The sequence below is a fragment of the Rhododendron vialii genome, chromosome 2a (genome assembly GCF_030253575.1).
Source record: "Rhododendron vialii isolate Sample 1 chromosome 2a, ASM3025357v1".
NCBI classification, from domain to species: Eukaryota; Viridiplantae; Streptophyta; class Magnoliopsida; order Ericales; family Ericaceae; genus Rhododendron; species Rhododendron vialii.
Window position 1 is genome coordinate 5074904 of NC_080558.1, and position 17707 is coordinate 5092610.

The 17707-nt window shown below is 37.8% G+C and overlaps 2 protein-coding genes across 6 annotated transcripts in view; both read right to left on the reverse strand.

Moving 5' to 3' along the window:
- The window catches only part of LOC131313241 (polyubiquitin 11-like), a 66001-nt gene that overhangs the window by 3623 nt on the left and 44671 nt on the right, over positions 1 to 17707 (reverse strand). The window contains exons 1-3 of one of the 5 annotated variants that reach the window (XR_009196146.1): positions 7120 to 7163; positions 4091 to 4964; positions 3621 to 3704 (exon numbers count right to left, since the gene is read on the reverse strand). The exons of 3 other annotated variants lie outside the window; for them this stretch is intronic. The gene's annotated coding sequence lies outside the window, so the exon portion shown is untranslated. Of the gene's footprint in view, positions 1 to 3620; positions 3705 to 4043; positions 4965 to 7119; positions 7164 to 17707 lie in introns of those variants that run through there. One more of the 5 variants, XR_009196147.1, reaches the window with a different exon arrangement.
- On the reverse strand, positions 10957 to 11333 carry LOC131316988 (polyubiquitin-like). The gene is made up of 2 exons (XM_058346570.1): positions 11244 to 11333; positions 10957 to 11154 (listed from the first exon to the last, which is right to left on the reverse strand). The coding sequence occupies exons 1-2, from the start codon at positions 11331 to 11333 to the stop codon at positions 10957 to 10959; spliced, it is 288 nt and encodes a 95-aa protein (XP_058202553.1).

Sequence of the window (17707 nt, forward strand, 5' to 3'; positions counted from 1 at the left end):
GGCAGAATATGTTATGCTATTGTGTGAATCAGGGACATAACCTTCATCTATTAGCATTTACTGAAAATTGCTTAGATCAAGCCTATCTTGGTCATATTTTTTTTCTGATTTCTTGCGGGAACCCTTAAAATCATGTTATGAATACATTGAACGATTCAAATTATCAAAATTCAATCGGGATTTATGAGGTCCTTACTTAAGCTATGTAAGATAGTCCTTACATAAGCTTACTGTAACCTTCATAACCTTTTATTATTATTATTATTATTATTATATTATGTCATAATACTTTTTCAAAAATAGCATAACAAATCACTCGATGATATAACACAACCACTCAAAGCCATAACAATGGCTTGCAAAAATGACATAACTTAACCACTCGAGGGCATAATGCTGTTGGCCCCGAGTCCCTGACTGTGTTTTGTTAAAGCTAGCATAGGGGTTGGAAGTCTAATGAAACTACTCATCTATACTACTTTTTTAAAATGTAATAATGTGTTTTCTACACTTTATCTTCCAAAAATAACCTTTCAAAATGCCTAGAATAACTAACCCTACCAAATCCCATACAAAGCTTCAACTGTTGCAGTGTTGCCAAACGACACCAAAATGACAAACAAAGCACAGTCGCGCCTTCAAATTCCAAACCCATAGCACAACTGTTACATCAGTCACCAAATGCAACATTAAATCCACCGGCTTCTCCAGAGGGTCTTCTACGGATGACCCTCTCCCGACATTCCACACCGCACAACGGCGGCAGCACACAGCGCAAAACGGCTCCTTCGGTGCTCGCTATCTCTTCCAGCCAGTGTTCTACCGTTTGAAATGGTAAGCATTCCTAAAACGTGTTAAGTTAATGCTAGGTTTTGGATATTGTTGGTCATGCCAAACAGGCAAACACTTATTGAACTTGAGATGTTTGATGAATTACTTCTATGGCCATTGATTATAATCCAAACAATTTTCGCAGACGACATTCAAGATAATAATGCAAAGAGAAACCAATCAAAGAGAAAGAGGACCTAACAGTAGATGTTATAGGTGCTTAATTTGTTTCGGTGGACACCAAGTCATCTATCTAACTTTGCAAATCCATCAAAGACTGTGTGTGCCCGTATAAGTCTTGTTTGCCTTTTGAGTTGAGAGCTTTATTGAGTAACCAATTTGACATGCTATATTTGATTGGATTATTATAAACCTTTAATTTGTAGGCGAACATAAGAGATTTTGAGTTTTGCTTGCTTTTTTCCCTTGAATTCCACACTTAAAATTTCCCAACGGTTGATAGTATTTTTGGGCACTAAATCCATAGTGATTGGTTTTGAATTGAATGAAAATCTAAGTCGAAAAACAGAAAGTTTGGCAGAAAAACAAAAAGTTTGTCCATAAAGGTGTAAATGGATCTCTCACTGTGGGGTTCCCCTTCATGTCGTCCTCGAACTTAACCTTGGTTGGTTGGACGTAGAAGTTATTGAACTTGATGAACCCACTCTGAAATGCTTAGCTTTCATTTAAGGAAGATTGTTCACTGTAAACGGAGCATTTGGAATGCATTAAGGAGTTTGTGAAACTTAAGATTAAGGATGAGATTTATCACGTGAAAATTTCTGAAGATCCAATTGCTGAAATTTCATGGGAAAACAGGATTGTCACACAATCAAGGTTAAGGAAAGTCAAAAGCAAAAGGGGCCTAGCTGCCTAGGAAAGCTGATACTTTTTCACCGTGAAGAAGATCAAGTAGAGATGATTTCGGTGATGATGACTTGGTAGCTGATTTGTTCAAACCAGTACATGGGGATGAATTTTGGATGATAATAACGATGAGTTGGAAGTGGAGGAAAATATAGATAATGAAATCAAGTTTTTGGAGATGAACCGTTCAACTCGTGATTGGCGAGACAAGTCCCTTAGTTGAGAATATGGCTATTGATGGCTGAGAATGGAGTGAATGAGGGTTGGATAACCATGGTATATCAAATTCCAATACAGAGCAATAGAGGACTCTGGGGGGTCCCGTTGATTACCAAAATTTGTGTTGGGCTGGGTTCAAGCTAATAATTCAATTGCTGATTTATAAATTACATGGTGGTATCCATTTAAATCGTGTTATTGGTTAGAGGTACAGATGTGGGTAAGATTACGAGCATTGGGTATGAGGATAGAGAAGACATTTAGAGCAACAAATTCGCTGCTTCAAATCCAATACTCTCTGGCAATCCATTCCACTAGAAGCAATTTAATTTATAGTTTCTGCTGAGTGTTGATGGTCTCTGTCTGAACGTTTTGGAAAGAATTTTTTTAATGCAAATGTAAGAGCAATGGCTGTAGAGAAACTAGCGTGGATTGGTATTACCAAAAGCAGAGTTCCGTTTTTCGGCTTGGAGTTGTTGAAGACAAGGGATTCCATCGAGACGTATCTTACAATATTGGAAATTTACCAGCGGGGTGCCTTTAAGGTGTCAAAAACATGAAGATCAGATGATTTAGTGCTAAGACATGTCACTTATTTATTGGACAAGGTCCTTTTGTTCAAGTCACATGATTCATTTTGGAATCATCTAGCAAGTTAGTTTGGTTGCGTAAGGAAAATAAATGCGCAAATGGTTTCATTTCCATATATTTTCCTTTCCCTTGATGTATTTCCAGATCCATACGGTGCTTATATGATGGGGTAAGGGGTGTGAATATTTTTTAGGTAAGAAATATTTTCCCTGTTATGGCAAGAAGAATAATTACTCAAATTGTTTTTTCCTTATTTAGTTGTGAATGCCATATCTGTTTGGTGATTATAGTTATGAAGACAACACGAAAATTTTAAGATGGTACCATGTTGGAATGGAAGCCATACCTGTAGGTTTCTCAAGTTCAAATTGACACTTCTAAGTAAATATCTTAGAACAACTTCGTCACATTCATCAGAATTTAAAGGTCACAAAAAAAAAAAAAAAAAATTCCCCTTTGACTGCTCCACGTGCAAAGTACGTTCACATTTACTAGTCCAGCAAAATGGTTGATATGTTGCTAACCACCATCCTTGGGATGAGCTGCTTATTCCACATGGATGTGGTGGATAACTAATAACACCGCCCTCCGGAGGAATAATACCAGCTGGATTATCCCAGTCTCTCCATCTGACATTCGTAGATAACCCTCCGTATCTTTTTTTATCCATTATCCCACTCCTAACCACACTTGGTAGTTGGTACAACAATCTCATTGTTACATAAGCCCATGCAATGTCTGATGGTATGCAAACCCTTTGCCGGTGTCTAAGGTATACTTTTTACTTTTATCTCATCCTGTCAAACAAGCGTGACCTAACAATTTCTCGGTCCTCGCCACAAGGAGAAATAGAGCATTATCCTGGGGAGGTTTGTCAATCAGCTAAGTTATCATTAAGGTACTCATCAACTTGTATGAATATTTTCTATTCCTAATGTCCAGAAAACAATGTAAGAAAATGCAAGATTATGTTGGAGTTGCTTTGAATCTATTTCCATATAACTACGTCCTACAAATCCATTGAAAAACGATTGTACTTAAAACCGATCGTCAAAAAGAAATGCAGATTTTGGTGAAATATTCAGCTGATATTTTTGCCAAGCCTGAAATACTGAAGCATGCTTGAAGCTCTTCCAAGCTACCATCGATGTCCCCTTCTTGACAGCAAAATCAGCCATGTAAGTGTAAAATCCAATCTGTAAAAGGAGAATTCACATCAAGATCAGCCATGTAAGTGTAAAATCCAATCTGTAAAAGGAGAATTCACCGACTATTACATCACTCACTAAGTTTTCCCAATATCTTCTCTTATCATAGCATTCAAGTACCAAGGCTGTATTTGGATCAAGGGTATAAGTGGAGCCATGGAAAGCAAGGGAACGAGAAAAAAAAATGTTTAAAACATAAAATTCCTCCACCAACCCATGATTCAAACAGCCTAATGGTAGTGTAGTTTGGTATAAATGGGGGTGGTAGTGAGCTCGGATACTGGCCCAAAAATCAGAGGCGACTACTACATATAGGCAAATTAGCACCTTGCCTAAGGCCCACCAGAAAAGTACAAACATTTCCAAATACTCACAGATAATGGAATCTTTCTCAACATTGTAGCTAGCCAGATCTCGATCATCCTCCAGTGTTCTTCTAGAAAAAATGAGACGAATGTCTCTAACTGGAAAGCCTTACTTATCAGAAATCTTATTCTTCACATCCACGACCCTGTCCTCTTTGCACACCATAAGAACGTGAGTTTTGCCACACAAGTTCTTCACAAAAACCTTAAAGGTCGAAGGCAACATCTCTAAAAGGGAGTTCTCCTTGATGTTACAAGCAGCTAAAGTCTTGGAATCCTCAAGTAGCTTGCCTGCATAAGTTAGATCATCCGCGCCAGCCACAAAGCCCACCATACTCTGAACTATTGCCTTGATATCTTGAACAGTTTGCAAGACCTTAACTTTAAGTTTCAGGATCTCTCCGCTTTGCATTTTCACCGAAACTGACACCACATCTCTTGGGTTGAGAACCAAATAAAGCATTGATTCTGACTGGATACCAAGTGAGGCCAAAGTTCTGTTATCATCCAGCAGCTCTCCACTGTAGACAAGAGTGAATTGTTCTAATAGGATGCCCTCTTTTGTCTGAATCAAGAGTTTAATGTTCTTGACAGTGTCATGAGTCTTTGCTTCAAGTTCAAGTGTTTTCTCATTTGATGGTATGTAGACAAGAAGCTTTATCATGTCTATATCTTGGAGGTAAAGGTGGAGAGTGGAGTTCGTCCGAACACCATGGTCAACGAGCTTGTGGTCATCCTTGAGCTGCTTACCAGCGAAAAAGAGCTCCTGAAGATTTTTAGGAGTGCCTTCCTTCTCATGAAACAAGGCCTTCAGTTTTCTAGTTGTCTCTGATATCTTAACATTTAAGGCAACAGTTTTGATGACCTTCAAGTATACCTTCATCTGTAACGACTAACGAGACATGAGAAGGATTGAAAATTGTTCAAAAGAAGCATTGCTAGGATGGTATTTGTCAAAACTTTTATATTTGTAAAAGCTAATTCTTTTAGCATCAAAATGTCTTTGCCCAAAATAAGTTGTTTTGGTAAACACACCGACACAACTTCCGTTACGCTAAAATCAGAAGTTGTATTCCAAAAGCTTTCACAAACCTGCCCCCATAAAGATTTCAAGATTAATGAAATCTTTTTCGTCTTTCAAAAAAAAATGACCTGGCCTCCTACAGATAAGATCAACAAGAAAACCCTCTTCTCATATATGAAAACTACGAAGAAGCTATCTTTGTTTCCCAAGAAAGGAATTATCCAGTTCCCACGACAATCATTAGCACCTAAAATTGATGAACCACCGAGACACCATCCAAAGAGGTATTTTAGATTACTCAAGCAGGTGGCGGATGCAGGATTTCCATGAAATGGGGCTCTACAGAAAATTTATCAAGAGTTTGGGATGGTTAAGGCATAATTATTCATCATTAAGAGCGGTAATGGTACTGTTTTAAGAAAAAATGGGAACCAAAGTGCTATTTTCACATATATAGCAAAATTCAGACGTGGTACACTTTGTCGGAACATGGGAGGTCCGGCCCCTGAACTCAAGTCCAGATATTAAGTTCGTGCATGTATACAAGGGTCAGTTCATTCAACCTTGGGAAGAAAAAGAGTTCAAAATCAAATTTGACTTGACATGCCAAGTGAAAGAATTGACATTTGAACCAACTCTAACTAATATGTCAATTACTTCGGTGTTGTGTGACACCTCCTCTATCATGTCAAATTTGACATTTGAAAAAGTAAGAGGTCAAATCTTTTCTTTGATATGTTTACCCTCCAAAACTTAACAAAACAAAAGATAAAAACCTATTAAAGTAAAATATGCTACATTAAATTAGGCATATTGGTTGGAGTGGGCATTTTTAGAGATGTCAACTTGCCACTTAATTAAGACTTCCAAAGAATTTGACATCGCCAAATTTGAAGCCACGGTGGAGATGTTTATATATACTATTGTCAAAAGAGGCTCACGATGCATTACACAACACCAAAATTTGTACAAATGGTTTGGCCTAATTTTACTCATATGACAAAAATACGGCAGCCAACCAAATAGAAAACGCTTAAAGATGGTTAATTACAAGTTTAACATGCCAACTGCTCAATTTCCTAAACTTCCTCATTAATCAGGAAAAAATATTGAAATTTTGTTACAAATAAATCGACTAGAAACATGCAACATTCTCCATTAAGAATACGTAAGGAACAATTTGGCAAGAATTTAGAAGAAGAAAAATTCGCAAACCCAATATTCGTTCATCAAATAAACTGCAATCTGCAGCTTTTCAACAAATAAATAGCCAAAAATTCGGTTTAATTGCCAGTGCACTGGAGTACTATGTTAGGCTCTGACCTTGATTGAAATGGAACTCTCTGTTTCTAGGAACAAAAAATAACAGAAGACTCAATCTTTTTTTCCCTCGCGGAAAAGCTAATGAGATTTCAACCTACTCAAATGCATGGGAGCAGGGGCAGAGGTAAACAATGGGTGGGTGTGGCACATGCCACCCCCGGTTCCGAAAACCATTTTTTTTTTTTTTTTATACTAACTGAAGTAGATTTGGTACTTATCAGTACTCAAACAACTTGATTTTGTACGGAATCAATGAAAAAATAGCAATTTGAAATAACAAACGGTTTGGATCATATAAATAACATCTCTATGACTTATTACAATTAAAGACCACAAGATAGTTGAATCAAAAACCTTTTTCTTTTCAACAAAAATTAAAACTCAATATCAAGATGAATTTACAGTACACTTTTCTTTTCAATTTTTACGAACAACATGCAACAATTATTAGTCATCTTTCATCAAAAAGTGCCACCCCTTAACCAAATTCTGGCTCCGCCACTACATTGGAGGAGTATATGGTGGCTATCACTCCACTTGCGGGAACAGAATACTTTAATTAAACTCAAACTAAGGGACTTTTTCGATTCTTCAGCACTCTTTCTCATTAACCAAATGAACGAAAATAATGAGAACTTTAACGATAAATACAGGAAGAGAAAAAAAACAAAAACAAAAAGGAGAGGACAACCTCGTCTTCAGTTGAATCCATGGCGAAGTTTGGAAACCCTAGCCCTTTGATCAGATGATAGAAATGAGGAAGAAATAGCAGCAGTCTCGGTCGAATGAGGTGTTACTTATTGGGTTCCCACTTCCCACTAGTCATCGAAGCGGTCAGCATTCCAGCAATGAAGCAACTTCCAAGGTACCCAAATGAAACGTTGGTTCAATTTTCAAGAAATTCATGCAGAAAATTTATTCCAAAAATTAAAAACTAGTAATAAATGAAGTGGAGTAAGAAAAATAATAGAAAGTAAAAAATATTTTGTTTATGGGATGCTTTGGATATAAGAAATCGAAAAAAAGATGAAAAATAGTAGTTAATTTTGATTACACGCATTAACAAGATTCCTGCTTGCGGAGTGATGATTTTGACCTAGGACCGTCTGACTTAATAGATATATATATACAAGATTCCTGCTGGCAGAGCGATGATTTTGACTCGGGATCGACCGACTTAATCGACATATTTATTCTTTACTGTATGTAAAATTTTAAATGTTAGAATGGAATCAAATACCCACCCAAAAAACTATTCTACTCCAATTGATCAAAGTTGCATCAGCAATGACAGCAAATCTTGTTTGTTTTGAGGAGGGGAAAAAAGAAACTCATTTTCTTGAAACACCAAAATTTGAAATAAAATTTGCTTCCCCAGTTTTGTGCAACCAAATGCTTGTTTTGATTTGGTGTAATTCAGTTCTCTCTGCTAGTATTTTTCCACCTGTATGTGACGATGCGCGTGTGATTTTCATAATCCGGTTAATTTCGCTGTTTTCTCATATATCTAATGTTGTGCGTGAATCATGAATTTATGGGGTTATTCTGGGTAAAAAGGGGAAGACAAACATCAGCACCCATCACCCATGATTCAAGCCAAACATCATTTGAGAATGAAAATCTGCCTAATGAAAGGAGTCATCTGAATCAGGGATGGCAATTCAACCCGCCCTGCCCCTGGTTCGGGCCGGGTTTGGGTTGGCATTATCCCGTTTGGGTACCTGTCCTACCCCGCCCCGAAATTATTTTATGCATAAAAAATATTTTTATTCTTGTATTTTTACTCTTACAACTAAAATACCACATAAAATATTAACCATTTCTTCCATTTTGTTATTAGATAATAGATTTTGGTTAAATTATAATAGTTATTTCATAAACTTTTATTGTTTGTGCTCACTTATATTAGAATCTAGAACATATTTTCTCAATGGAAAAAAAAAGAAAATTGAGCGGGGCTGGGGCGGGGGTACCTGTAAATTACCCGGTCCGGGTTCGGGATGGGGTCAGGGGCGGGACTAAATTTTCGGGTCGGGGTCGCGTGTGGCAAAACCCGCCCCATTGCCATTCCTAATCTGAATCACTTCATACCCTCCTAAGTAAAGCTGCATACTGTTCCTAAAAACAAAACAACTTTTTAGGAAAATCTGCTAGAGTCTTGCACTTTCCTTCCAGATTGAACTGGAATCCAAGATTTGCATGCGAGGGTCGAGGAATCAGTTTACAACTTTGTGTAAGACTGATTCTGGATAGTAAGCAAAAATCACTCTCTTTTTTACCGGGTGACCTAAAGTCGAGTCATAGAAACATGAAATCACATTTCCATTCTGCATTAAAAAATGGTTATTGCCATCCAAGCCGAGCCTGGAGAAAAAAGGCAGAGACAGAGAGAGTTCCTCAAGTGAATCGCACCGAAATTGAAAATCAGAGACGGTTCATTCCAAGGATAATTTGCATTTGATCGGCATTTTTATTTCTTCTTTTTCCCTGGAAGAAAGATTAAAAACAAGTAGGACTACACATAGTGTAGTATAAATACAAAGTGCCATCTTAAGTACCAAGGTCCATTAGTTCTACATGTAATTAGTGCACCATACAACTAAGCAGGGTTACTTCTAGTATGCCCACTGAACAAAATAGGTCATGCTCCATCTCCGTCTCCATCCCCCGACCGTCGAACCAAAAAAAAACTCTCAATCCCTGCAAAAACTACTGCAATGGTCAATTGATCGTATACCCAAATCTTCTTCTTTTACAAAAGTTGAAGACGTAGAAAAAGCCCCTCCGTATATGAATTATTTTTGCGAAGTTGTAAAGAGAATGACAATCACAACCTCCTTAGCACCCACGTAAGCATCGGAACTCGCACGGGAAAACTCAAGACCTCAACAACCAAGTTATTAAAATAGCAATTGGAATGAACACAAGTATTGACCTGTGTTTAGTGTAGGATGTATCGTTAGAGCAATAAACACCAGATTTGACATATGTCTCCAATACTAGTTCAACAATGCTGTTGGCCCTGAGTCCCTGACTGTTTCCCATGGTCTCTCTCCCTTACGCCCCCAACGAATCTACTTATCCAACAAAATGGTGGATAAGTTGATAACCACCATCCTCCGGATAAACTGCTTATTCCACACGGTTGTGGTGGAAAACTAATAGCACAACCCTCCTGAGGAATAATGCCAGCTGGATTATGCCCACCTCTCCATCTGACATTCGTAAATAACCCTCCACAACCTTGTTCATCCATTATCCCACTCCTAACGGCACTTGGTAGTTGGCACAACAATCTCAATGTTTACATAAGCCCATGTAATGTCCGATGGTATGCAAACCCTTTGCCTGTGTCTTAAGTATACTTTTATCTAATCCTGTCAAACAAGTGTGACCTAACTTTTATCTCATCCTGGGGAGGTTTATCAATCAGCTAAGTTCTCATTAAGGGACTTAGTATGAATATTTTCTATTCTTAATGTCTGGATAACAATGGTAAGAAAATGCAAGATTATGTTGGAGTTGCTTTGAATCTATTCCCATATAACTACGTCCAACAAATCCATCGAAAAACGATCGTACTTAAAACAGATCGTCAGAAAGAAATGCAGATTTTGGTGAAATATTCAGCTGATAGTTTTGCCAAACCTGAAATCCTGAAGCATGCTTGAAGCTCTTCCAAGCTACCATTGCTGTCCCCTTCTTGACAGCAAAATCAGCAATGCAATTGTAAAATCCAATCTGTAGAAGGAGAATTCACCAACTATTACATCACTCACTAGGTTTTCTCAATATCTTCTCTTATCATAGCATTCAAGTACCAAGGCTGTATTTGGATCAAGGATATTAGCGGAGACATGGAAAGCAAGGGACGAGAAAAGAAAAGTTTAAAACATAAAATTCCTCCACCCACCCATGATTCAAACAGCCTAATGGTAGTGGAGTTAATATGAATGATGGTGGTTGTGAGCCCGGATACTGACCAAAAAATAAGAGGCAACTCTACTACATATAGGCAAATTAGCACCTTGCCTAAGGCCCACCAGAAAAGTAAAAACATTTCCAAATACTCACGGAGAATGGAATCTTTCTCAACATTGTAGCTAGCCAGATCTCGATCATCCTCCAGTGTTCTTCTAGCAAAAATGAGACGAATGTCTCTAACTGGAAAGCCTTCCTCATCAGAAATCTTTTTCTTCACATCCAAGACCCAGTCCTCCTTGCACACCTTAAGAACTAGAGTTTTGTCACTCAAGTTCTTCAAAAAAATCGTAAAGTTCAAAGGCAACATCTCCAAAAGGGAGTTCTCCTTGATGTTATAACAAGCTAAAGTCTTGGAATCCTCAAGTAGCTTGCTTGCAAAAGTTAGATCCTCCACGCTAGCCACAAAACCAACCATACTTTGAACTATTGCCTTGAGGTCCTGAACAGTATGCCAGACCTTAACTTTAAGTTTCAGGATTTCTCCGCTTTGCATTTTCACAGAAACTAACACCACATCTCTTGGGTTGAGAACCAAATAAAGCATTTATTCTGACTGGATACCGAGAGAGGCCAAAGTTCTGTTATCATCCAGCAGCTCTCCATCGTAGAAAAGAGTGAACTGTTCTGATAGGATGCCTTCTTTTGTCTGAATCAAAAATTTAATGTTCTCGACAGTATCACGAGTCTTTGCTTCAAGTTCAAGTGTTTTCTTATTCGATGGTATGTAGACAAGAAGCTTTATCTTGTCTATATCTTAGAGGTAAAGGTTGAGAGTGCAGTTTGACCGAATACCATGGTCAACAAGCTTGTGGTCATCCTTGAGCTGCTTACCAGAGAAAAGAGCTCCTGAAGATTTTCAGGAGTGCCTTCCTTCTCATGAAACAAGGCCTTCAGTTTTCTGGTTGTCTCTGATCTCTTCATTTAAGGCAACTGTTTTGATCATCTTCAAGTATACCTTCATCTGTAGCGAGAAGAAGCATCGCTAAGATGGTATTTGTCAAATCTTATATATTTGTAAAAGCTAATTCTTTTAGCATCAAAGTGTTTAGGACCAAAGTAAGAAGTTGTGATAAACACACCGACGCGACTTCCATTATGTTTGTTGAACCCTGTGAATTGCATGAAAGTAGGATACTCAAAATTCAGGGATCAAAGAGTTTTATAAAATGATCTTGGTGCCCTGTGAATTGCATGAAAGTAGGATACTCAAAATTCAGGGATCAAAGAGCTTTATAAAACGTTCTTGGTGGTCAGAAGTTGTATTCCAAAAGCTTTAATTAACAAACATGCCCTCACACAGATAAGAGCAACGACAAAACCCACTCTTCTCATATATGAAAACTACGAAGAAGCTACCTATGTTTCCCAAGAAAGGAAGTATCCAGTTCCCACTGCAACCATTAGCACCAAAAATTGATGAACCAGCGAAACAGACACCATCTAAGGAGCTATTAATTTAGATGACTCAAGCAGGTGGCAGATGCAGGATTTCCATGAAAGGGGCTCAATAGAAAATTTGTCAAGAGTTTGGATGGTCAAGGTAAAGTTATTGATCGTTAAGAGCGGTAATGCCATAATGGTACTGTTTTAAGAAAAAATGGAAAACAAAGTGCTATTTTCACATATATAGCAGAATTCATATGTGGTACATTATGTCGGAACATGGGAGGCCCGGCCCCTAAACTCAAGTCCAGATATTAAGTTTGTGTATGTATCTAAGAGACATTTCAGTCAACCTCGAGAAGAAAAAGAGTACAAAATCAAATTTGACATGTCGTGCCAAGTGGATGAATTGGCATTTGAACCAACTCCAACTAATATGTCAATTACTTCGGTGCTGTTTGATTCCTCCTCTCTCATGTCAAATTTGACATTTGAAAAGGTAAGATGTCAAATCTTTGCTTTGAAATCTTTACCCTCAAGGCCTCCAAAACTTAACAAAATAAAAGATAAAAACCTATTAAAGTAAAATATGCTACATTAAATTAGGCATATTGGTTGGAGGCATTTTTAGAGATGCGAACTTGCCACAATGCCGCTTAAGACTTCCAAAGAATTTGTCAGCCCCAAATTTGAAGCCACGGTGGAGATGTTGATCTACACTATTGTCAAAAAAGGCTCATGATGCATTACTTAACACCAAAATTTGTACAAATGGTTTGTCCTAATTTTACTTATATGACAAAAATACGGCAGCGAACCGAATAACAAATGGTTTATGATGGTTAATTACAAGTTTAACATGCCAACTGCTCAATTCGTTAACTCGCTAATCTTTAAAAAAAAAATTAAAAATGCACCATTCTCCATTAAGAATAAGTAACGAACAATTTGGCAAGAATGTAGAAAAATAAATCACAAACCCATGCCTCCTTTCATCAAATAAACTACAATCTTCAGCTATTCAGCAAACAAATACTAACCAAAAATTCGGTTTAATAGCCAATGCACTGAAGTACTACGTGAGGCTCTGACCATAATTGAAATGGAACTCTCTGTTTCTACAAACAAAAAGAACAGAAGACTTTGAACTCGCCAAGTGGGAATGAGAAAAACAATAATTGTGATCACATGTTCAAATTTCATGGAGGCCAAACCCATGGGCCACTGTGTGTCCGGTCGTTAATTTGGGCTCCTGAAGAAGTTGTGGTAAACATATTGACACAAATCCCTCAAGCGAGAATCAGAAGTTGTATTCCAAGTGGGAATGGGAAAAGCAATAAGTGTTTGTGATCACATGTTCGAATTTCACGGAGGCCAAACATTCCATACCGTGAGGCCACCGAACATGTTCGAATTTCACAGAGACCAAACATTCCATACCGTGAGGCCACCGTTTGTTCGGTCCCTAACTTCAAGAATCCGGATTTCGTTGAGGTGCGCGCAAACTGGACCAAAGATCCAGTTATCAAGAAGAACCAAACTAATGAAACTTTTTCGGTTCTTCAGCACGCTTTCTCATCAACCAAATGCAAGAAAAATAATGAGAAATAACGATAAAAACAGACACAAACACACACAAACACGAGCATCAGTCTCAGTCGAATGGGGTGTTGTGTTGTTGGGTTCTCATTAGTCATCGAAGCGGTCAGTATTCCAGTAATGAAGCAAATTCCAAGGTACCCAAATGAAACGCAAGTTCAATAAAGTGCGGCCAACTGTAGTTTCAACCGGTAATGTGTAATTTCTTGCGGCCAAGTGTCATTCCTTGCGGTGAAGAGTCTTGTAAATCACGAAAGAATCGTGTACAGTGATCACGATTTCACTATTTCATGGCTAGATGCAATTCCAAGCGGCCAACTGTAATTTAATGCGGCCAAGTGTAAATCCTCGCGGCCAAAGCCATGTAAAACACAAAAGAATTGTGTACAATGATCACGCTTTCACTATTTCGCGGCCATATGCAATTCCAAGCGTCCAAGTGTAATTTGATACGGCCAACTGTAATTACGTGCGGCCAAGAGGCATGTAAAATACGAAAAAATCGTGCATAGTGATTACGCGTTTAGTAAGTAAGAACAAAACGCGTGCTCCGTAACCATGCCTATTTACTGGTGGTGGTGGGGAAACACAAGTAAATAATATTTTCTTTGTGGCATGATTTTGATATAAGAAATCGAAGAGAAAGTTGAAAAAATAGTACTAGTAATTTTAATTATTTTTTTAGGAAGAGCAAGAAATACATTAATAATAATAAGAAGAAAAATACAATTGTGTTGTCGCCGTTACAACAATAAAGACACACCGGCGACGAGCCAAGACCAAACTAAGGCCTAAAGAACAGAATACAGCGTACTAATCCACAAAGCAGTAAAGACAAAACTACATACTATGCTATTGCCTAAAGACAAAAGCCAACAAAAGGCCTAGGCATGCCAACAACAAGCGAAGATCAATAATTGTCAAATGACGGAACATAGTGTGAAGTGTGTGAGATGTGCTTGCGGCCAAAACAAGTACAAACAAATACTGAAACGAAAACAACCGAAAGAAATCCACCACCGCAAACTTACTGCAACTGAAAATAAAATAGTAGCTCTGATTACACGCATAAACAAGATTCCAACAAAAATCTAGTACTTTTTGTACTTCAAATTTTGAGTGTAAGATTTCATCAGAGGATTCCAACCTAAAATTAACTAGTATAAGCCTAGTGGTAGGCGGTGCCCCGGCCCATTCAAATCCTTCGGTTTTTCAAATTTTGCATTTTGCTATATAAATTTGTGTTCATATAGTATCATTCTCTTTTAAAAGAAAAACTGATTTGGAAAACCAGTGTTGTGGAAATCTTATAAATGGCATCTCTCATTTTACTGTTTTTATCAATATGCAATTACATTGTCAAATGGGAGAAAATAGGTAAAACATTTTGCCGTAAAAATAGGTAAAACATTTTGCCGTAAAAATATTGCACGTCATATTTTTACGTCAAAGAAGACAGAGCATTAAAAGTGAAATATTCTGCGATTAAATACAAAGGCAGTGAAGTTCTTGGCTATGTTGCATGGGGGGAAGAAGGGATGAGGGATCTTATGTACTCCATAAAACAATATTTTACCAAACAATTGGTCTAAGGCATTTCCTTTAGCCACTTCTTTTTTTTTTTCAAGCAGAAAGTGATGCATTAATTTAGACGATCAATGTCAACAAGCCACATAAACAGTATACATAAAGTGTTCAAAAAAGACTACAAGAGTCGTAGTCTAGGTCCTAAGATGACCATCACCCATGGCATCGGCCAGGGTAAAATCCAAGTCTTGCCAGACAGTTGGCAGTTTGGTTGGCTTGATGATAGATGTGGACGAAGGTTGAACTTGTCCGGGCAGCACCTTTAGCCACTTCAAACCTTTTTCCTTCATCTAATCTTATCTGAGAGAGAGAGAGAGAGAGAGAGAGAGAGAGAGAGAGAGAAGAGGAGAGGAGGTGCAAGAGAGGGTGATGGACTTGCGATTGGTGCAGCAAGATCCTAGGTTCAGAAGGAAGGGAGAGGTGGATAAAGGCTTGCCAAATTGGGAGGAATCGGAAAAGAAGCATTTAGGGAAGAGTTATCTGATGTTTTGTTATATCTAATTAGTCCGATTGATCGGTGGATTTGCTCCCAACACAAGTGATCAGGGCTCGATTCTTGGGTCAAGTTGCAAGAGAGTAGTTTCTTGTAAATTCCCTAGATCCGGCGTGGATGGTCGGCCTTTGACGGACCAAGGAGGCCGGACGGAATTAGTTGAGATGCGCGTAAACTAACCAAGATACCCCAACCATCGTAAATAAATGGCTGATATATGCTTCCGAGAAAATTGTCACTACTACAATAATCGTAAAAGATGACAATTTAAAAATGCCATTAAACGTGAAAGATGTCAGTTTTGAAACTGTCATCTATGGAGCTGTCATTAAATATCTGAATCTGAAAATGACGGTTTGAAACTGTCATTAATATCTATAAAGATGACGCTTTATAAAAGTAATTGAAAGTAAAAGATGACAGTTGTGAAACGTCGTTAAAGTGCTTTAAAGCCGTCATCTTTTGTAAAGATCCGCTCCCGCCCTGTATAATATTGTCCGCTTTGAACACCAACCCCATCAAACCTCCCAGTGAGGTCACCCATCTCAGGATTACTCCAGTGCGAGCACACTTAACTATGAAATTTGCTTTGGCACCATCATTGATTTAAAAGTCCCTGTACAATATAGGATGACGATATATTATTTATAGCACACAACTTACACTCCACCTAGCGATGTGGGACTACCCTCGGTTGAACCTTCTGATCACCGATCGAACAACCCCTCGCACGGGTCCCTGCTCTTAGGCCGGTTGACCCCTACTTGGAACTCCCCAGGGGTATTGCGTCATAAATCTCCCCCACTTAGGAACACACGTCCTCATATGGGGTCGAGATTCTGTCTCACTCGCATTTGCAGTCGGTACAGGCTCTGATACCATATGTAACAACATGCTCCCGATTTGAGACTTCAAAGCAACGACGCTCATAGATGGCGCCGTTTTCTCCAAAAATAAATTTTTGTTCTTCAATGTCACTTATAAGGAGAAACCGACATTAAAAAGAATAGTTATGTCACTATTTTACAAAGTGACATCATAAATATATTAGATCGCAATTCAAGAGAAACTGACATTAAAAAGAGAGAATAGTTACGTCACTATTTTACAAAGTGACATCATAAATATATTAGTCACAGTTTAGGAGAAACTAATTTTAAAAAGAGAGAATAATTATGTCACTATTTTAGAAAGTGACATCATAAATATATTATATCACAGTTTTTTTAGATGGCTGACATTATTTATCTATTGCAATCGTTTTAATTACAGTTTTTTCAAAAACTGACATTTTTTCACTTTTTCAAGTATCATTTTTTAACAATATTGTAGTAGTGTGTCAAGAATGGAATCAAACCCACCCCAAAAACTATTCTACTCCAGTTGATAAATGTTTGCATCAGCAATGAAAGCAAATCTTGCTTGTTGTGAGGAGGAAAAAAAAAGACTCATTTCCTGAAATACCCAAATTTGGAAATAGAATTTGTTACCCCAGTTTTGTGCAACCAGAGGCTTCTTACTGTTCACTTCATACCCTCCTAAGTAAAACAACTTCTATATTGCCCTCCAAACAAGTAATTTTACAACTTTTATTTATGTTTGAATGACCGCAATCCGAAATTTAAAAAGGCGATTTTTATTTACGTTTTCTATGCATAATAAAGCCCAACTCCCCTACTCTCTCGGAATCTTTGTTCTCGCTCGCTCATTAAAAACTTGTTTAAGATCGGTTTGCTAAGGTAATAAACAAAACTTAAAACAATTTTTTTAAAACTTGTTAAAGAGTCAAACCAAGCTCAAAGAAGCTATTACTCGACTCATTCGACTTGTGATGTAAAGAAAATTCAAACTACTTGAAATCGGCTCATATTCAGCTTGATTAAAACTCATTTGAGGTTGGCTCGTGTCGTAAACAAGTTAAAACTCAAACACATTTTTGAAACACTTTACATTTGATTAACCACCTGGTTAGCTCGTTCGGCTCATTTATCCCCTTGTATAGATTCAAGAAATAAATAGCCAAAACTTCAGTATAGCTTGCCAAACATTCATTAAACTGAAATGAAATGAAGCACACGGTTTCTAGAAACAGAGAGAGCACAGAGACTTTGAACTCAAACGTAGAAAAAGTACGAGAAATGGCAATTAAAGAACGGAAAACGGGTAGTGAGAACGACCTCGATCGTGTTCGCTCGAAGCCATTAGGAAGTTTGGAAACCCTAGCTAGCCCTTT

Bases quoted from the DNA above. Each gene is read 5' to 3' on its own strand.
- LOC131316988 (XM_058346570.1), bottom strand. From the start codon at position 11,333: ATGAAGAGATCAGAGACAACCAGAAAACTGAAGGCCTTGTTTCATGAG. The intron at 11,155-11,243 runs GTAAGCAGCTCA...GATATAGACAAG, and splicing joins TTCAGGAGCTCTTTTCTCTG to ATAAAGCTTCTTGTCTACAT.